We start from the raw sequence: 22098 nt of genomic DNA on the forward strand, positions 1-22098 counted from the left end.
GTGGTTTCCTGCGTTGTCTAGAACGATTTTCATGCAATAGAAGTTTAAAAGATGATGATGATGATGATGATGATGATGATTTTGTAAAATTCTATAAATTCCTTACATTGAGTCAGATTGCATATCATACAGGCAAACAAGATATATGATACGGTTTTAATTTATTTATTTATTTATTTTTATTTACTTATTTTGTTTTATTTTATTTTTATCTACCCTCGCATGTATCGTCATGCGTATCGGTGGTTTTTATTATTGTGCACTTGTGCAGTGAACAAACGAGCATAACTACGACCGTGGTAGCATAGCCTAAAACTGAAAAAAAATTTTATTTTCCCGAGAAGCAACTTTGAAACATGTCACACGAATCGAAAGATAATGAATCAAACGAGAAAAAAGAAACTTTTTGTTACAAAAACTTGGGAAAATCAGGACTCAAGGTCTCAAATATTTGTCTTGGAACTCTAACTTTTGGTGAAGTAAGTTTGTTTTTTATTTTATTTTTTGATTGATTGAAATATTGGTACTTGATGAGGAGTGGGACGGACCCCCCTACGCAAACGTTTTGGTAATTTTTTGTTTTTTAGTTTACTGACCCCTCGGTATTCACCTTTTATTTGTCGACTTTTTTTTAGGTTTTCGGATACAATGAGAACGAATATCGCATTCATTTTTTGCGCAAATAAGAAGTAATCCATATTTGAAGACATTCAGTATCCAACGTATTCACTATTGATTTTGCTGGCGGCCATTTTGTTTCCCATTTAGGAAAAAACGCCCAAAAGAGCCAGAATAGTGATTACGTTGGATACTGAATGTCTTCAAATATAGATAACTACTTGTTTGTGCAAAAAATGAATGAGATATTCGTTCTCAACGTACCCGAATACCTTTAAAAGTCGACAAATTAAAGGTGAATGCCCAGGGGTCGGTAACCCAAACGTTTGCGTAGGGTCCACACTCCTCATCAAGTACCGAAATATTTTTTATATAGGCTTGTTTATTTTGGTACTCATGCACTTATTGATCCGTGCTGAAATAATAACGTTATTATTTAAAAAGCCATTCTTAACATGGGGAGGGGAGGGTGTTTTGTGCCTATTCTATACTTTAACTTTACAATTGAATAAAAAAAAACATCAAAAACTTTAATTAAACGTGGAATTACGATTTAAAAAAAATAGCGCGGATCAATCTCTGCATTAGCACCTTTATTTCTTTTTATTAATTATATTTTTTTACGATAGATATTGGTAAATATTTAATTTTGTTTTATGTAAATTTATGCAGCATTTTTCTCCTTCTAAATATATAATTAGCTGCCCCGACCAGGCGTTTAATTAACTATTGCTTTGCATTATGCATAAGAAATAAATCCAGTAATGGTAAGTCATTCTAACGTCTTACTAAATGTTGAAAATTATACCTAAAAATGTCATTTTATCTTTTAATTGATTGATTTTTTTTTTTTGGCGCTTATACAGTTTAGTCAAGACATTAAAAAAATGAAAATATTGAAAAAAAAAGTTATATTGTACGTACTTGTTATGGTCTGAAGTTCTCCGAAAAAAAAAAAAAAATCACTTAATTTCATCAAGTAGTTTTTTTTTTTTTTTTACAGTGAAAAAACAATTTGTTATGATACCGAGCAAAAGGTTCGATTTTTAGGAAGAAAAGCTAGTATTAAAGATGAGGAGGGAGTGTCGGCGCTTTAACTGGAGTTATCTCCCTTTAGCGAGTTCAACAAATTTCGTAATGGCTGACTTCAACGCGCTCTCATAAAAACGTGTTTTTCTGCTGTAAAATAAAAACTACTTGATGAAATTAAGTGAAATTTTTTTTCAGAGAACTTCAGACCATAAAGAGTACTCAGTCAAATTAAATGAATTTTTTTTTCAGAGATCTTCAGTCCAAAACAGATACGTACAATATAACCTTTTTCCGTTATTTTCATTTTTTAATGTCTTGACTAAACTGTACAAGTACCTTTTTTTTTTTTTAATTTGTTTATTATTTATTGTAAATTTATACAAATACCGTGACAGCGAATTAGTAGAAAAAAATGTACCCTAACCCTAACCCTAACCCTAACCCAGTTTTCAGATTCGTGTTCAGCACACCGAAACGTAACAGAATACTACGTAAAAGATTTTACTAATTCGCTGTCACGGTGTTTGTATAATGATACCTTATTTTTTTATCAATTTAAATATTTTATTAAAAAAAAAAATGAACACAAATAATTTTGGTTTCATGTCAATTTGTAAAGTATTTTTCTTCCTCCAAATATATAACTAGCTGTCCCAACCCAGTTTTCCTCTAGAGTGTTTTTTCATTACTTTTGGTTTATTATTTTGGTACTCATGCACTTATTGATTCGTGCTGAAATAATATTATTTAAAAAGCCATTCTTAACATGGGGAGGGTGTTTTGTACCTATTCTGTACTTTAACGTTTCAATTGAATAAAAAAGCATAGCATAAAGCTTTAATTAAACTTGGAAATACGATTTAAAAAAATAGCGCGGATCAGTAAGTACATTAGCACCATTATTTTTAAATCACTTAAATTAATTTTAAAAGATGAAGGCAAATATATTTTCTTTTTGAATATGTTTATACGATATTGTTTACCCTCAAAATATATAACATCTCACTGTTCATTTCCAACGTCTAAGATGGGGTTTTAGCTACAATTTAAAATAGTAATTTTTATAAACCTATAATGTTAAATGTCGCGGTTTCAAAAATCATAGTCTTCATTCCCCCCCCCCCCCTCTTTCTTTCTTCGCCCCCCCGCTCCTTCTCTTACCGGCTAAACACGAGTGAAACATTCGCCAAACATGAGTGAAACGTTTGCCAAACACGAGTCATTCATCAAACACGAGTGAAACATGCGGCTAAGCACGAGTGAAACGCATGAACATATATCAACGAAACACCAACAAAACAGGCAATTAATTTAGATGGAATCAAGAAACTTCCAATCTACTTTTGATTACATAAATTTTGTTCTAGAATTAATTAGAGTCGTTTGTTTGTTTTCATTGGGACCAACCTCACTAATATTACGCCGGTAAAATGAATACAGTTCATTTTAGCCAAGTATTTCTCCCCCACTAGACTATCGTGTCCGGCGTTAGTTGGTTTGGGTTTCCTTCAAGGAAGCATCTGTCTTGCTTCCTTGGTCTGCTTTCCTCCCTTTTTGGGGGCCACTAACTGTCTCTTTTTTTGATTTTTTTACAGGTTTTAGTGTTCTCTTTTCGGGCTTACTTAAGCAGCTGGCCGAGCTACGTAGGGTGTTGTTGCGGGTCAAGCCCAACGGAATCACCCTCTAACTCAAATCGGTGGGTCTAGCTCCGGGAAGAGGAAGAGAAGGGTAGCTGGTCCAGGCTCCAGCGCAGCAATGCCTAGCCTGGGGTCCGGTTCTCAGAGGGGGCCTTCGCGGTCAAATCTGAGTGCTGGACCGGGTCCACAACTGTTCCACCCACTCCCTGCGGTCCGGGCTCTGCTACTCTACCTAGCCCGGGTTCTGCCGCCTGTGTCCCTGTCATCGGAACAGGCCCCATAAAGAGCCATACCCCTAAGGCCAGTACGTGTGCTGCCCCCGCACTCTAGAAGCAGAGTTTAGAGCCTTAGGCTACTCTGATACTTTCGATGTTGCTGTCCCCAGCAGCAGTAGAACTAGGCCAGCTGGGAGAGGTAATCCGGATCGGTGGGAGAGACCCAGGGCTTCAACTGTCAGCTCCCCGACCCAGAGGAGGAGCGTACTCCCGGGGCTGGGATTGAAACATTCGGGTACGCTCACATTTGAGAACCACCGACCCGGATCATGCAATCAAGAATGCGATGCGCAACGACCGGGAGCAGGCTGTCAACAACATCATCAGCCTTGACATAGAGCTGTCGCAGACCCTGAAGAGGGATATGGAGCTCAGCAGCAGCAGCAACTATGACAGTTGCGACAACGATATTAGGAGCAGGAAATCGGCCCAGGCGGGAGTTAGACGATCGCGCTCCAAGAAAAGGAAGGCGGGAACCGCTCACCCTGAACATAAGAATGGGGCAGTTGGTGCCACTGTGACGTCACCAGCCGAGAAGCCTTCTGATTGGCCGGCGCTTCCGGTCACCCAGGAGTCCCTGGATAGCACGATTCCTCCCGGACAATGAACGCCGCCACCGTCTAGTAGGACACACTCAAACACGCCAGTGCGACCGGCAACTCAAGAGAGGACCTGGGGGCCCCAGTCTCAGTTGGCACCTGAGGACTACCAGCAGTTATACTACACAAATATAAGGAGCTGACGGTAGGCAACATCATCAAGTCGTTACCAACTACAGTAGCCAGACTAGAGAGAAGGATAGTATCTCTAGTCACTATTGACATTAAAAAGAAATCGTTGACTCGGGTCTCGAGGGAAGTAATAGCTCATATGCTGAGGGAGCTTAGTATCCCAGCTATGTACATCTGTAGAAGAGCCTACGGGATGTGGGATCTTCTTTTGCCCACAGAGGAAGACACAGTGAGATTGTCCAGGACCGACTTGGGGTGGGGTCATTTGCGCCTCAAGCCGGAGTATCTGAGTAAGAAACACACCAACGTCTCCATTCTTAGCGTCCCCTGTTACATCGACTCAAAGCAGCTTGGGGCTGCGATGAGCCAGTATGGGGACGTCGAAGCCGTAGTGCCAGTGCGTGGTCCCCCTAATCTGTTATTGGGGGACTACAAACTAAAAATGAGAGTGGACCGCGACAGCTTCGATAAAATCCCCGCTGTACTCAGATGCAAGACCTGGACAATGAGCGTCATTGTTGAAGGTCGGCAGCCAAGCTGTTGGCATTGCTTGAAGCAGGGGCATATGATGAAGGAATGCCCCAAAAGATTTCCTACGTCCCCCCCCCCGCTGCCACTGAAACCCGCTGCCACTGAAACAACCAGAACAACTGAGGCAGTGGCACCAGCGGCCACTGAAAAGCCAGCCGGAGGGGGCACAGAAGAAAGCCAGTAGCGAGCAAAGTAGTATCCAGAAGATCAGCAAAAACCCCCTCTAAACCAAAAGAGCAGTCCCCGCAAGAACAACGTAAGCAGGCTCCCTCAGGGTCATCACGTGGCTCCTCCACCAAGAGCACAGAGCCGCAATCTCCGAACATGAAAAAGGATCTGCAGTCGTCGTCCTTGAAAAGGAAGAATACGGTCTCCTCATCAGATTCTGAAGGGGAGCAAGTCGTCAGCTGCAGTCCAGCAGTCGTTGTGGAATGATGAAAACAAGACCTGAAAAAGGCCAAGAAGGCCAAGGATGCTGGGTCCCGTTCCCCATCCCCTATGCATCTAGAGGAGACTGTCTCTACGGTTCAGGCCCCCGAATCCCAGACTCCCTCTGTTGAACCGTAATCCCCACCCCTATTCGATACACCCCCAGCTGCCGCCCGTTCTTTGTCAAGAGAGAGGCCAGCAACACCAACTAGCTGCAGAGCGGCATCGGCCTCTCCCGTAAGGAGAGAAAAGACCAGGAAGCTCCCCTTCCTACCCGGAGACCGGATGTGTGAGGTTGATCCTCACCATGTAGCCAATAAGATAACTCCCAGGCAGAGGGGACTCCTGAAGCCACTCCAGAAGCTGGAGACAGTGGGTGGCCTATCGACCACGGATCCTACTCGTTTCAAAAACACTCCTCTACTCATGACGCACCAAGGCCATGTGGAACATGATAGAGTCTGTGAAAACATCAATCAAAGTCACAAAGTTGGTGGAGGAGGGGCACGACTCCCTCAAACAGTTGGTGAATATGTGTGAGGGGAGGGTCCCACTATACGTCCACCCTTCGTTCTATAGGGCCATAAAGTTAACTTTGCCGCTGGATGTCAAGGGAATTGCGCGAGACGGACGAGTCACATCTGAGTTGCTTTTGGGTAACCTTGCTCAATCCTGCGGCATCCTGACTGCAAAAGATTCAAGCCGGTGGTTGACACTGAATAGGCATAATGGCTACGTATTTGAGCCTAGCTAGTATGAACGTGGGGGGCATGAGGTACCAAAGTAAAGCCGCTAGGGTACTGAGGGACCTCATGTCCATGAACATAGATGTGGCCGTACTGCAAGAAACTCACTTCATTTCAGTTGATGATCAACGGGTGCTGATGGGGCATTACGTTGTCTTTTCAGCATTTGGTGACCATCATAGTAGGGGGGTGGCCTTGCTAGTTAGACGCACTCTTTCAGCAGCGGTTAGTGTTGTGCACGCGGATACTGATGGCAGCCTTGTGGTGGCCGATGTTGCCGTTGAAAATAGATCGTTTCGAGTCGTTGCTGTTTATGCGCCTAATCCCACACGAAAGCGGGTTTCCTGTTTTCGGTGGTTAGAGATGTTTCTTGGGGGTTCGGAACGGTTAGTCCTAGTGGGTGATTGGAATGCCATCTTTGATCCGAGGGTAGATAAGGTGGGCGGGACTAACAGGACGGATGGGTGTGACACCAGTCTGTCAGATCTGATGGCTTCGTGCAATCTGGTCAATAGATTCCAGGTGGATCATCCGGGGCGGGAGACGTGGACGTGACTCTCTAATAGGCCCTCCAGTCTAGGTACCTACCTGGATCGGTTGTTAGTTAGAAGAGGCACCCTCGATTATACTACCTGTCCCACTTCCACTGGTTAGGTCACTCCGACCACAGACTACTTGTGGCTCGGATCAACTTAGATAGGAAGCACAAACTGGCTGGGTACTGGAAGTTGAACACCTCCTTACTGAGGTTGGCCGACTTCCAGGAAAAGCTGGTTGAACATATCAAGAAGGAGCTAGTGGGGGCGGTAACCGGGAATAAGTAGTGGATTAGTGCTAAAGCTAACATTAGGGACTTCTCTGTCAAGTACGGCCAGCGCCTCGCACTAAATAAGGGCAAGGCAGAGAAGCATCTAGAGGATAGGCTGGCCCGGACGGTGGCAGGGTGGGACCCCCTAGAGATAGAACTAGCTAAGGGGGACCTGAACTGTTCGGCTAGCGAGCAGTATCAGGGCCAGGTAACTAGGGCTAGGTTATGTAAAGTATCCAACGAAGCCGTGAATGTAGACGCTTCAGAGCATAGAGCTTCACTCGGGCGCAAATCGGTGGATTACATCCGAGAAATCCAGGGCCCGGAAGGGCGCTTATTAGTGTCGTCTCGGGAGATTTGCGAGCGGTTTCAGGTGCACTTCGAGGATCGTTTCACACAGCTGTCCAGGCTCGACGTCCAGGAGTTTGACAACTATTTAGCTGGCTCGCCCCGCCTGGAGGCGGCCCGAGCGGCTAGTTGTGATGGTCGGGTTGCAGAGCGTGAGGTCGTTGCTGTGTTGAGGCAGGTTGGATACGACAAATCACCCGGACTCGATGGTCTGCCCTATGAATTGTACTTGAGGCTGTCGCACATATTCGTTCCCATTCTGACGAACGTGTTTAACCACTCGTTTGACACAGGATCCATCCCGAGTCAGGTTACCAAGGGAGTGGTCACACTTCTTCAGAAGAAGGACGGGTGTGTTGGGGGGCTAGATGACTATAGGCCCATCATGCTCTTAAATGCGGATGTCAAAATTTTGGCTAGAGTTCTTGCGAATCGTCTGCAGGTTATTATCACCGACTTGGTCGAACCGGATCAGAATTACGCTGTGAAGGGGAGATCGATTCAAAACAATCTGCACTTGATTCGCACGATCATAGAAAACTTAGGAGACGACACTGAAGCCGCGTTGATCAATTTGGATCCGTCCAAGGCGTTGGACAGGGTGGACCATCGCTTCTTGGGATCTGTATTGGAGGCTGGCAGTTTGGGGCCTGACTTCCGCAGATGGATCTCCATTCTGTATGCTCGGCCGACGTCAGTCATGCAGGTAAACGGGGTGCAGTCAGCGCCATTCGCTGTTTCCCGGTCAGTGCACCAGGGGTGCCCGTTGTCTCCCCTATTATATGTCCTCGCGTTAGAACCTTTCCTGCGCAAGCTGAGGACAGGGGAGACTGGACTGGCCCTACTTGGTATTGAATTGCCTGAGAGTGCCTGGGCCACGGTATCCACGTTTGCTGATGATGTCACAGTGTGCATGTCGACCCATCATGACATTTTTGCGGTGATTAAGGCACTCAAGCGGTATGAGAAAGTCACAGGAGTAGTTGTCAATCTTAGCAAGTCCGTCGGCCTGAGGTTGACTGCATAGCAGGGCTCTTTAGCACTGCCGGGCTCTTTTGGCTGGACAGACGACCCGGTTTGCATACTTGGAGTTTGGTTTGGACCAGGCCTCCAGCTCGACAAAAACTGGTCGGAGGTACATGCAATGGTTGGAGCATCGGTGAGGACTTGGCTTCGGAGGGGTTGTCCCTCAAAGGTAGAGTGGAGGCGTGTGCTACATACGTCTTTCTGCTCATCCTTTACAAGGTGGCTGTACTTCCCCTCCCTGCGAATTGTCTTGTGGCTTTGACCCAGTTGCTCTTTTCCCTTTTGTGGAATGGGCGGCAGCCGCTGGTCCGTAGACAGGTCTGTACTCAACGTCCGATTTATGGGGGCTTGGAGATGCCAGATTTGATGAGCCACAAACGTGCCGAGAGACTGGCGTTCCTGGGTAGAACTCTGGTAGAAGAATCTGCGTGGGGCCCTGTTGTCAGTAGAGCTTTTCCTGACCTCATCCCCGATCACTCGGTCGAAAGTAGACGCAAGCCGAGAAAGCAGCCGCGGTTCTATGACGAATGCCGAGAGGCGCTCAGCGTTGTCGGGGTCCAGTGACCTTGCCCGGGCTAGAAGGGCATTTTACAGGGAGTTAGTGGAAGGGACCACGTCAGACCCACTAGGGAACGGCTGCAACTGTAGGACGGGGAGGTGCGCTCTCTGTGGAATTGGACACCAGGCCGGTGTTACCTCAACAACTCCGAGTTTTCCCTGACGTGGCGACTGGTTAGGAACACGCTTGTCCTTAATGGCAGGTGTCACAGTTACAACGATGAGATAAACCCAAATTGTCCTCGGTGCGAGGAGGAGCACAGGAAACCGTCGTACACGCTTTTTCCAGTGCTCCAAGCTACGAGAATACTGGGCGTATGTCAGCGAGGTCACGGCTCGCATCGTTCCCGACCAGGTGATGTGCCTGGATTTAGCATCTGTGGTCTACAACGCAGATCCGCTGTGGCCTAGAGAGGAAGGAATGGTGTTCCTAGCAATCTCAGGCGTAGCTAGATTAGTTGTGTGGACATCACGCATAGAGATAGAGCGAGGGGGGGGGGTCCAATCTCTCATTACTATCTTATTTCGCATTTTAAACACCAACTTAAAATCAAAATCAGATGTGATAGGAGGAGGCTATCCCGCTCTGTATTTAGTCGTAGGTGGATACACACCGCTAGTTTGTGCGCGTTCACATGAAACAGGCTCGAGTACGTGTTCCCTGCCTAGGCATGGCACACGCCGATTATAAGAACAAACAAGAAAATCCCATCATGGTGGATCAGTCCCTTAACTAGTTGGTATGAATGAATCTTAGAGCCCCATTATTTATTTTTCCGGTGTTAGTATACCTCCAAGAAGCCCGAGAAAAACTGAAATTGAAAATCGCAGTATAATTCTCAGAAAGGCACATTTATTAAGAATTGCAATCCTACGACGCCAAATTAGTTTATTCAACTGATTCGTCTGTTCTTATTTCCTTCCACATTTGCGATCAAAGAATCACCGGAGACGAACGATTATCTATCGATTCAAAATTGGACAAAAAATTGTAAGTATTAAACTTAACTTTCAACTTTTTTTATGTTTGTTTTTTACCCTCAAGAATTTCTTCCTCACTTTTTCACTTTTTATTTATACGAATCCTTCTTTTTATGAAGCTCGATATGACAAAAAGTCTACATTCCAAATTCTAAGATGCTTTCCATCTTTTCGTTTATTTCTTTCAGCATGTTAAAATGTTCAACCTGTTTTGAAGTGGAGAAACGATCGTCTGATTATTATTATATCAATTTTTTGAAAATTTTTTTTTTTTTATTTTGGTTTTAAAGTTAATGAGTTCTTATTCTTCTGATGGACAATATTTAAAAATCGACATGATAATTATACGATAGTTTCTGCACTACAAAACAGGTGTGGTAAAGAAATTAAGAATTTAATATCCTGCAAGAAATAAACTGCAAGAAATAAACTGCAAAATAATTTGGTAAATGTTTACTTTAACTATGCTGCACTTCCATTTTTTGTTCTCTTTCGGTGGAGGATCAGTCCTTCACGACTGAGACAATTTTTTATTTTTGTACCTTTTCTCCACGTTAAAAAACGACCTTGGTGTCTAACTTTGTCCCGTGGGGAGGCATAGTAAATAGGTACAACAGAACACCGACTAATACAATTTGTTTTTTTTTAAAGGTTTTTCGGGGTCGCTGACAACGAATCTGATATTCAAACCCGTCGCAAATTTACCGTTTGCATGGTATTAACTCCTGAACCCTCGCACTATTTTTTGTGTTATGTAGTTTTTGATGCTTTTTTATTGATCTAAAAAAATTAAGTTTTCACGAGCGGTTTACAAAAGCATTTTTATTTTTCGTTTTTTTTTGGGGGGGGGGGTTTGGAGGGGGGTATTCAATTATAAAACTTGTACAACATTTAACAGGTGCTTCTGCAGTTTAATTTACCGTAAGTAACGCGCCGACATACACCGAGCAGAACTGTTTAGTTTTTCACAAAAATTCTGTTTACATTGGGTAGTAGGGCGGTGGAGGGGCAGGGGCAGAGGGGACGGGTGGTGTCTTTTGTAAACCGCTCGGGAAAACTTTATTTTTTAGATCAATTAAAAAGCATCAAAAACTACGTAACACAAAAAAATGAATCACATTTTTTTGTTTTTGAAAACTTTCTTGTTATTTTAAATGTCTGCTAAAAAATTCTTCCGCAATGTGACAAGTCACTTTACTACGCGCGTCCATGCGCAAACTCATCACGTAAGAATAGCATAAACGATGGCGGTTTGTTGGCACAAAATAGTGCGAGGGTTCAGGGGTTAATACCATAAATTTGCGACGGGTTTGAATATCAGATTCGTTGTCAGCGGCCCCCGAAAACCTATAAAGAAATACATTTTATGGGTCGGTTTTCTGTTGTAGTTAAAACTAAACATTTACCAAAAAATATATTCATATAATATAATATAATATATGACTCTTGAGATAATAAAAATTGCAAAAGAAAAATCGACTAAAAAAAATATGTTTCAATTTGATTATTTAAAATGACAGAGGTTGAAATTAAAATGTGCGCTTTTTTTTTTCAAAAATATACGGAAGCCTGTAAGGACAAGCATTTGTAGATACATGTATCAACAGAACAGGTTAAAATTTATTTTATTTTATTAACTCTAGTATGTAGTTCGTTAATACAAATGTATTTGTTTTACAAAAGGTAAGTATTATATTATTTTTTATCCATGGCAAAAAAAAAGACGTTACTCCATTAACAATTATAACATGAACGCTTATCCATAGAAATAAACACAAACACACGAAATGATGACGTCACTATTAATGTGTGTATTACTGATGTTTTACACATCGCCATGGAGGTACCTAATGAACAACATACAGACATTGGTATTTTTTTAGTTTACTGTTGGAAATTTATCTTGTTTCCAGATAAATTCGACGCTAAAGTAACTAACCTGAAAAAAAATAAAAGCATAGAATAAAAGGGGAGGGGGTAAAGAATAAAATATAAAGGTCTTGCTTTGAAACGAAGAAGAGATTTTATTCACAATAAAATTAGTTGCAAATTTTTCCCTTTGCGGGCATTAAATTTAAAAAAACGTCACGGTAACATATAATGAAAAAAATAACACTGGTTCTTATAATGAAGATGTCATATCCATGAACGAATACAATAATATGATGCAACATAGTATTTCCTAATCACACTCTCATATGTAGTAAATTTTAGGAGCGTACTCACAAATTGAAAGCCAGTCAGGCATGTGCCTTTTTTTTTTTTTTTTGTTTAAAGTCCTTTTAGGAATTTCTCTCCTTCCATATTTGCGTGCAAACCGTAGACACACAGATAGATTTCAGAAGCATGCCGCATCACATGTCCGGGGTATTCTTGGCGGGTCTTCTTCTTTGTAGAAGGTTCCAAAATTCCTTGTCACGTAAAATAAGGTCTTTTTAAAAATAATTACACTCCTTCAAAAATACGTGCAAAACCGTAGCCACATAGATATTTTTCAGAAGCATGCCTCGTCACATGCCCGGGGTATTCTTGCCGGGTTTTCTTCTTTGAAGGAGGCTCATCAAAATTCCATTTTCAGCACCGGGCAATGAAACGAATGTCCAATATCCTCATCGCCGGAATTTCAAAAGAGAGCGAATCTTGCGCTCGGCTCGTGACATCATCACGGAGCTAGCATTTCCCTTTTCTCCAAATTAAAGTGAGTTTCGTACAAACCCAAAATGTACGAAACTAAGAATCAAAAAAGATATGAAATACAAAGAATCAAATACAAGAAGCAGATAAAAAATAATAAATATAAACAGGGGGGGGGGATGCGCTATTATTGGTACAAGAAAAAATTCCAACATTACCGACTTTCACCTTTAATTTGCCGAATTTTGGCGGTTTTCAGGTACGCTGAGAACGAATATCGCGTTTGTTTTTTTTGTGCAAACAAGTAGGATATAGGCACCAATCCGCCTCCCTATGTTTACAAAGCCATCTGGCGGAAGTGACATCTGACAAATTTTTAGCTATGGATGACCAAAACTGTATTAAATGTACCTGTTTTTTTAGAAGTTTTATTCAAACAGTCTTTATTTGAACTTAATGGGCTGGTTTTTTTTTTTATATTTATGATCTGTTTTTTCCTGAATAATATGTTTATGAACTGTTTTATTCTTTTTATCAAAAAAAAATAGAACTTTTATAATGAAATATGTGCTGTCACTCACTCACACACACGCTCGTGTGGTAAGTGTTAAGGTTCATACAAAACAAAAAAAATCGTGTCAACATTATGTCGGCTATATGGTCAGCTATCTCAGCCAATCGTTCAACTGGTGTAGACTTATCTTGTGCAGCTATTACCACCTTATATTCGGTTGGTATGTGCTGCAGGAAGATGTGTTTGACAATGTTTTTGTCCACCGTCCACTCAGCCAATTTCTGCAGGCGTTTTAGAAACTGTGATGGCGTGCTATCAGTAAATTTTCAGATAAGGTCTACCTCCACAATTTTCTTTTAAATGACAACTTGTGTAGGTTTTGAACTATGCTGAATATGAAAATCGCATTGAAATTTTGCAGAAATAATTAGTTATCGAGATATAAAAAGTTGTATTATGCATTGTATTCTTTGGCGGCCATCTTTTTTATGCGCGTGCAGTGTCAGTTTCTATTTACAATGCCTCCCCACGGGAAAGAGTTGGACGCCAGGGTCATTTTTTAAAGTGGAGAACAGGAACAAAAATAAAAATTGTCTCAGTCGTGAAGGATTTCTCCTCGACTGACAGAGAACAAGAAATTGAAGTGCAGCATCTGAAGAACAGATACTACACTTTCATCTTGACCCGAAGGGCAGAGTGTTAGTTATAGGTGAGTAGATTTGTTTATGGCGCGCGCATGCGCGTAAAAAAGATGGCCGCCAATGAATACAATGCATAATATAACTTTTTATATCTCGATAAGTATTTATTTCTGCAAAATTACAATACGATTTTCGTATTCAGCATAGTCGAAAACCTATAAAAGGTGTCATTTAAAAGAAAATTGTGGAGGTGGACCTAATCTAAAAAAATACTGTCACTCTTTCCCGGAGGATTTCATATGGTTTCTCTTTGGGAGGAGATATAATTAACTCTCTCGATGATAACATAAATAGCCGCCAAGTGGCAAAACTTATCCTGCCCGGATATCGCCTTCTGCCTAAAATATAAATCCAGCTGTGCGAAAAACAAGGCAGGGTCGTTCCGTACATCCGTTGGGTTTAAGCTGAGTTGAGTTCCATGGCGACCAGCAGAAAAAAATGATGGTGGCTCCCTTAACCTCCAAGCACGTAACATTTTTTATTTACTGACGTTGCCGTAGTAGCTAAATGATTATTTGTCACATTTGCAAACATTTATTTATTTATTTTGAAAAAAAAAGTTTTACTCTTTATGAATATTAAAAGAAAAAAGTTACTAAACATTTTCTTTTTTTTTCTTTTTTTTTTTTACATAGGCATCGCCACTTATCAAGGCTAAGAGGCCACTCGAGGATAAGGGTTAAAGAGTGTACAGTAAAAATTGGACATTATAGCAATGGAAATTCGGTAAATTTTCTAACAAGTGGAACAGCTCATCAAGAACTTGTTTACGTTAGTCTTGAAGACAACCATATTGTAGTCAGCTGGAAAGCAGGAAAATGGAAGACAATTCCACAGGCATGCAGTTCTAAGAAAGAAGCTTTGTTCATGGAATCTACGTTTAGGTTTAGGCACAGATAACAAGTGAGGTGATTATTGATAGTGTTTACAGCTAGACGAGTGTTTCTTGTGAAAGTTTGGCGAGGGGGGACCATAGACTGAACCTCAGTCAAACACTTCCCATGAAAATAACGATGCATCAGAAACAAACTCGCAACATCTCTTCTGTGAGATAGAGGTTGCAGGGAAGAGAAAAGGATATCTCCTACGAGGCTACGAAGTCTATTTTAACCCTATCAAGGCAGGACAAGTCTTTTCTAGCAGCTCCTGCCCATATGTGGCAACAGTATTCCATCCTTGGACGTATCTGGCTCTTATATAGATAGAGAATTGCATCAGCAGTGAGATAGCTACTGGATTGATAGAAGGATCTTACCATTTTTCCAGCGGCCTTGGCAAGAGATTTGATGTACCTGTTCCATTTAAGATCAGGAGTAAAGGTCAAGCCCAGAAGCTTGTCAAAACTTGAGGCGTTCTCAAGACGAGAGCCATTCATTTCAATTGATGCCAGATGGGGATCAGAACGTTGATGATGTGAGGATAAAAGCTAGGTTTTAGATGCATTAAAAGTAACCAGCCACTCCTTTCCCCATTGTACCACGTGCTCAAGATCAGTGGAGAGAGAATCGGAGAGAACTTGGTTGTTTACTGTCTTAGATGTGCTACCATAAATGGTAGTGTCGTCAGCATAAATGTCTACAAATGATGTAAGGATGTGATTTTGAAGATTATCAATGTAGATCAGGAAAAGAGTTGGGCCCAGGATGGACCCCTGACCTGAGGGACTCCAGCATTAATACTGTGAGCTTCTGATTTTTGCCCATCAACTACTACTCTTATGAACCTGTCAGATAGAAATGATTTAATAATTGAGAAAACATTTCCAGCTATACCATAGCTAGAGATCTTGTGAAGTAAACCTTTATGCCATACCCTATCAAAGGCCTTTGATATGTCAAGAGCAATTGCCCTAGAAAGGTTGCCTCCGTCGAGAGATTCGCTAATCCTATGAGATATAACTGTAAGCACATCTGCTATAGATCTAGCAGAACGGAAACCATATTGTGTGTCACTAAGAAGGTTATTTTTGCTGAGATGGTTGATTACTTCTCTATTTAACACAGATTCAAGCAACTTATGATGCACAGGAGACTTATCGGCCTGTACTGAGAGGGGGATGAGCGATCACCTGAATTCTTAAATACAGGGCATACTGATGAGATTTTCCAGGGTGATGGGAAGCAATTCTCCTTAAGACAATGTTTAAGCAGTTTTGTAAGTATAGGCGCTAGTTCTGGTTGAAGTTTTTTGAGTACTATAATTGGAATACTGTCAGGGCCGGTTGCTTTACTGAAATCAAGGTTTTTGATTAGCTTGGCAACATCATGTACAGATATATGTATATCACATAGCGTGTTTTCTGATACAGGAGGAAATATTGGGGGTTGGCGGCCTTGGTCGCAAAGGTAGAATTAGCTGCAAAGTTCTTAGAAAAGAGTTTGGCTTCGTCAGATGCTGACGAGATTAACTCAGGTCCATTGATGATAGTTGGGATAGAGCACATGCTTCTGTTCAGGATTCTGTTTGCTATTTGCCAAAACTGGTGTGAACCAAGCTGCTGCTCAGCTACTTTGGACTTGACGGACTGAGCATACAACTCTCTTGCGTTCTTTATTACTTTCTTACAATGATTACCGTCAGTCCTGAAAGCGGCTTTAGTTTCCATACATCTATTACGTTGAAAGCAGTGGAAAAAGTGATTTCTGTGCACAATGGCAGCAGCACATTCTGGAGAGAACCATGGCTGGCTGTTAGGTTTTTGCTGGAACTTTTTTGAGGATATGAAGCGGTCTATACCTACAATTAACCATTCCGTCAGGTCTGAAACTATAGAGGACACATCCTTTTTAAACATGGAACGCAGAGGTGGATCCGATATAAATATACAGAAGCTATCCCAGTCAGTCATAGTGCATCAATATACTGTACGATGGAGAGGTACGTCTGGGGACTTATTATATTTCATTTTTATCTTAATTGATACAACAGAGTGGTCGGAAGATCCAAGAGGAGACAGAACAGAAACTGAACATAATTCAGGGCAAGTTGTGAGAAAAAGCTTTAGTAGACTCGCATACTGGCTGTCATTGTCGGGCACACGGGTGGGTTCGTGAACAATCTGAGTGAGGTCATAAGCAATGGAGAAATCATGACAGAACCTCCCCTCATCATCGGTCTTGTTTGAGTGGGTCAACCATTTGACGTTGTGAACATTGAAGTCTCCACATACGTGAATGTTAGCTGAAGGATAAGCAGGCAGGACTGTCAACTTTCTCAGATATGCTTTTAAAGATAGTAACTCCGCTGTTGTGGGGAGGATGGAGAGTAAATATAAATGCAGTAGTGTGAGCAAGTGCAACCCGAAAGCATATATAGGGTAAGTTAGGATCTTCTCTGGAGATGTCCCTACCACATGGAAAGCCATCTTTAATATAGCCACATATTCCATGCCCATGGCGATCTTGGGGGTCAGATTTAGAAGTTAAGTTAGAGTATCCTTTAATTACGAACTCATCTAGGGAAATAGTCTGTCCAATGCCAGTTTCATTTAAAAATAAAAGGTCAGGTTTAGTCTCCTGTAATTGGGTTTCAACCTTTGGAAGGTTAGAACGTAAACCTCTGATGTTGGTGAAGGAGATATGGTAGTGGGGGTCTATGTTGGAAGTTGGAGATCCGGGTTTAATCGTATATTTTTTCTTGAAACTTGTCATTTTGGAATTTGTGGACTAGGTTGTCAGGCTTAGAGCAGGACAGAGAGGGGAAACTAAGAGAGAAAAAGAAACGAAGAAATTTTTTTTTTTTTGTAGAACATGATAAGGTAAAGTCGTAATAATTACCCACTAATATGGCATCAAGAGGCCTCACCAGAAGCTACTGCATGATCCGGAATCCATTCACCAAATGGCAATACAGCAGCCCCAGTACTTTGCGCCTGCTTATAGGACAGCCTTCTTAGTGATTAATCCAAGGTTCGGGTCCTTGATAACGTCAGCTCAGATAAAACGGTTACCTCCAGCACCCTTACTAGTGACATGTCTACAAGGATAGACATAGAAACAGAAAATTTCTACCACCTCTGCCAACTGTTCGTGCAAAATACTGTCAACCTAGAATACAGCTTTTTCTTCTCCCTTTGTCAGAAAAATCATTCATTAAAAATTTAAAAAACGCCGGTGGTGGAGAGGGGGGGGATTCCAGTTACATGTGGCATATTTAGCTTTTTTTGCCGTTTTTTCGTTATTAGAAAACAAGATGGCCGCCATTAAAAATGATAGGGATTACGTTGGATACTGAATGTCTTCAAATACGGATAACTGCTTGTTTGCACAAAAAATAAATGTGATATTCGTTCTCAATGTAGCCGAAAACCTATATAAGTCAACAAATTAAAGGTGAATGCCGATGGGTCGGTAAACTAAACATTTACCTTTTCTTTTTTTTTTTTTTTCAGCAATTAATTTTTTCTCTTGACAACATGAGACCACCTCTTCCAATGTCATCAAATATTTTTCTAAACTGGAGATATTCATTTTTTTTTTTTTTTTTTTTTTTACACAGTTTTCAGATAAAGGTAGGTACGGGCAAAAATGGCTGAATAAAGATAGAGAGACCCAGTTTTGAAAGCCGATTTATCATAAATTTTTTGTAGGTTGCTGACTACTTTTTGATTGTATTTGAAAGATAAAAGACTAAAGTTAATTTCCAAAAGGAAAAATATTTGTACACGTGAAAAAAAAAGGTTATGAAAAATGTTTTTATGGCAAGCTAACCAATTCAGCTAAATTTTGAAGTTAAATAAATTCATTGTAAAAATTCTTTGAAAGATAAATATAAGTTTTCTGGGTCAAATTCAAAGATAATTAGTAAAGTAAAGCCCTAAGATATTGAATTGAATAAAAACTAAACACCTTGTTTATACAAAAAATAGCTTAATTAGCCCTCAAAATCAAGGAATTCTGCCCTTTGCAAAATCGCAAAAAATAGGAGTTTTGTAAACATCGATTCTACAGAAGGCCAAAATCTGAGTCAGTCAAAAGGCTGTCTGAAAATTACACCATGTAATTAAAAGAAGGTAGGGAGTGCTGGTTTTCTTTTTTTCTCCCAGACGTGTATCCGTATATTCCTATCCTGAACATTTGTATCATTTTTACCATTTTTTAATTTGATTATTTTTCTATGTTCTTGTTTTTAAAGTAAATTTTTATTTTTTGTATTTTTCAAGATTACTAGCAGTTCAGCCCAGCTTTGCTCGGGCCCTATGTTCTGTTCATAACTTTATGTGCCTATGTATATATTAAAAAGGTGTGAATATGTACACTAATGCCTTTCTATATAATAGGTTTCCCTAACTACCATAGAGAAAAGTTGGTAGAGATCACAGAGGTCAAATTTTTTTAAACTTTGACCTCAAATTGTTTTGGGCTCAAATTAAATTAAAATGTTTGACCCATGTCCCAGTAACCTACATTTAAAATTTCAAGTGTTTAGACCCAAAATTGGCAGAGGAGTTTGGTAGAGTCTGCAAAGGTCAACTCTGTAAACTTTTACCTCTTGCCAGCCAAATTCTTGCCCCATAACTGATTAAAAAGCTTGCTGCATGTCTAAATACCCTTTATGTAAAATTTCAAATCTTTAGACAAAAAATTGGCTTAATAGTTTGCTAGAGACCGCAAAGGTAAAATCTTTTAAACTTTGACCCTTTGGCAGCCAAATTTTCAGCCAAAAAATGATTAAAAAGCCTGCCCTATGTCTGAATACCCTTTATGTAAAATTTCAAAAGTTTTGACCAAAAATTGGCTGAGTAATTTGCTAGAGACAGCAGAGGTAATTTTTTAAAAACTTTGACCCCAATTATGATCCTTAACATTTATTGTTTTGAGCTCAAACTAAATTATAAAGTTAGATCCATGTCCAAGTAATTTATATCTAAAATTTCAAGTGTTTAGACCCAAAATTGGCGGAGGAGTTTGATAGAGTTTTCAATGGTCAAATCGTTGAACTTTGACCCCTTAACAGCCAAATTTCTGGCTGAAAACCAATCAAAAAGATCTTCCCAAATCTCAATACTCTTTATGTCAAATTTCTAGTCTGTAGACCGAAAATTGATAGTTATTTTCAGACAGCCTTTTGACTGTCTGTGATGTGGGGCTTCTGTATAATCGATATTTACAAAATTCTGTTTGCTGCAATTTTGCGAAGGGTAGAATTCCTTGATTTTGAGGGCTAATTAAGCTATTTTTTTGTATAAACAAGGTGTTTGGTTTTTATTTAATTCACTATCTTAGGACTTTATTTACTAATTGGTCCCCTGATTTATCGGAGAGGGACCTATGTTTTTAGTGGCGTCCATGCTTCCGTGTGTCCATTAGTCCGGACTATTGCCAGATAATCATCCATTAGTTTTTCCTGAAATTTTGCCACAAATTGTATTTCATTAAATAGATGTGCACAGTAAAACAAATGTTTTTACAAAAATTCCTGTTGCACCCCCAGGGCCTCAAAAAAGGTAAAAAAAAATGACCCCAAATGGCCAAAAATTACACATTTTACCCCATAACTTTTGATCCATTCAGTAGATTTTTTTAAAACTTGGCCAAAATATGGAGCCCATTGTTCTTAATATAAATCCAGTATGGGTGACCTGGCAAAATTCTGGTTCGCGTCCCCGGGGACTTTCAGTGCTAAAAATGCCCCTTTTGTGGCTCTTTTTTCATATTTCTCAACAAAAACTTGATATTTATGACTATAAAGTGGTTTTTCACGGTGGTCAACTCAAATATACATGTGTTAAGGCCTGAAACTGCACCGTTATCCATTTACACTTAGATTCGGCATCCCCAAGGGCTCAAAAGAGGTCAAAAATGCTCCAAAATGGCCAAAAAATTACACTTTTTGCCCCATAGTGTTTGATCCATCCATTAGATCTTCCTGAAACTTGGCCATTGTTCTTAATATAAATTCTGTGTGCATTACCCTGGCAAAATTCTGGTTCGCATCCCTCTGGGACTTTTTGGTGCTTTTTTTTTCATATTGCTCAAGAACTTATGTATGTCTATATAGTAGTTTTCCAGGGTGCTGAATTAAAATATACATGTCTTAACTGCATCATTTGTCCATTTTCACTGGGATTCAGCATTCTCAGGAGCTGAAAAGGGATCACAAATGCCCCAAAATTGCAAAAAATTACACTTTTTACCCCATAACTTTTGCCCCATCCATTAGACTTTTCTAAAATGTGAAGGCAACGTTGGCCCTTCACACTTCTCACATTCATCATTTCTTTACTATTTTTTGTGGCGTCATCTCACGTGCAGCACAAGAAAGGGACTATGCATGCATGGCTTGTTATCTTTGAAATAGACCCAGAATTTTTACAATGAATTTATTTAACTTTCAAAATTTAGCTGAATTGATTAGCTCACTGTGAAAACATTCTTCATAACTTTTTTTTTTCACGTGTACAAATATTTGTTTCCTTTTGGGAAATTACCTTTGGTCTCTAATCTTTCAAATACAATCAAAAAGTAGTCGGAAACCTACAAAAAATTATGATAAATCAGCTTTCAAAACTATGTCCCTCTATCTCGGCCATTTTTGCCTGTACCTAAATCTTAAATATAAAAATTATGCAAAACCTGTAATTAAAAAAAAAACTAGAATTTTTTGTTGCAATTATAATCATTTTTATGTGAAAATATTAAATAAACAATGCTTAATTTAATGATAATATCGGTAGTGCAGGAAATTCATTTTTCTTCGAGTTATATCAAATTCATTAATACAGACTTTAGGGACTTTTTTCATAATGTTCTTGTAAAAATTAAATATCTTGTTTTATGGTTATATTTTATGATGCTTTATTTGTATAAAAAAAGTAAAAATAAATTTATGCATTTTTTTTTTACTACTGAAAACCATAACTTCAGTAAAGGTATTTTTTGTTTAAACAAAATAATACATTTCCACTAAGAGTTAAATAAAATACGTTCATTACATTCCGTGATCATTATTTGATAAATACTGAAAATTTCATTAAAATTGGTTAATTTCATGATTTTTGGTGAATTTTTAAGTAAAGGGATGTATCAAAATGTTTATACATTTTGAGCATCAGTATTCATTTTGCACATACCTAAGATAAGGGCTGTTTCAAGTGTTTGCTGCTTAGTGAACTAGCATTTCAGCCCGGCGTTGCCCGGGTGTTTGGAGGTGTATGTTGAGCAAAAAAAAAAAAAAGCAGTCATTTTTTTTTTTTACTTTGACCCTATTATGACCCTTAACATTTATTGTTTTGGGCTCAAATCAAGTTAGTAAGTTAGATCCATGTACAAGGAGCCTATATCTAAAATTTCAGGTGTTTACACCCAAAATTGTCGGAGGAGTTTGGTAGAGTCCTCAAAGGTCAAATCGTTGCACTTTGACTCCTTAACAGCCAAATTTCTGGCTGAAAACCTATCACAAAGATTTTCCCAAATCTCAGTACCCTGTATATCAAATTTCGAGTCTGTAGACTGAAAATTGACAGTTATTGCATAGGGAAATGTACACACACAGACACACACACAGACACACGCACAGACACGTTCACTT

The 22098-nt window shown here is 40.0% G+C and overlaps 1 protein-coding gene across 2 annotated transcripts in view; it reads left to right on the forward strand.

Annotated features, from left to right (window-relative positions):
* The first annotated feature begins 220 nt into the window (after nt 1-220).
* LOC145293711 (1-deoxyxylulose-5-phosphate synthase YajO-like) overlaps nt 221-22098 on the forward strand; it is an 83311-nt gene continuing 61433 nt past the window's right edge. The window contains exon 1 of one of the 2 annotated variants that reach the window (XM_080140142.1): nt 221-479. In XM_080140142.1, the coding sequence (XP_079996268.1) occupies nt 357-479 (123 nt within the window). In that variant the 5' untranslated portion in view covers nt 221-356. The remainder of the gene's footprint in view (nt 480-22098) is intronic. The other variant, XM_080140143.1, reaches the window with a different exon arrangement.

This window comes from Euprymna scolopes, chromosome 15 (assembly GCF_053919585.1).
Source record: "Euprymna scolopes isolate OS-2025 chromosome 15, ASM5391958v1, whole genome shotgun sequence".
In the NCBI taxonomy this organism is placed as follows: Eukaryota; Metazoa; Mollusca; class Cephalopoda; order Sepiida; family Sepiolidae; genus Euprymna; species Euprymna scolopes.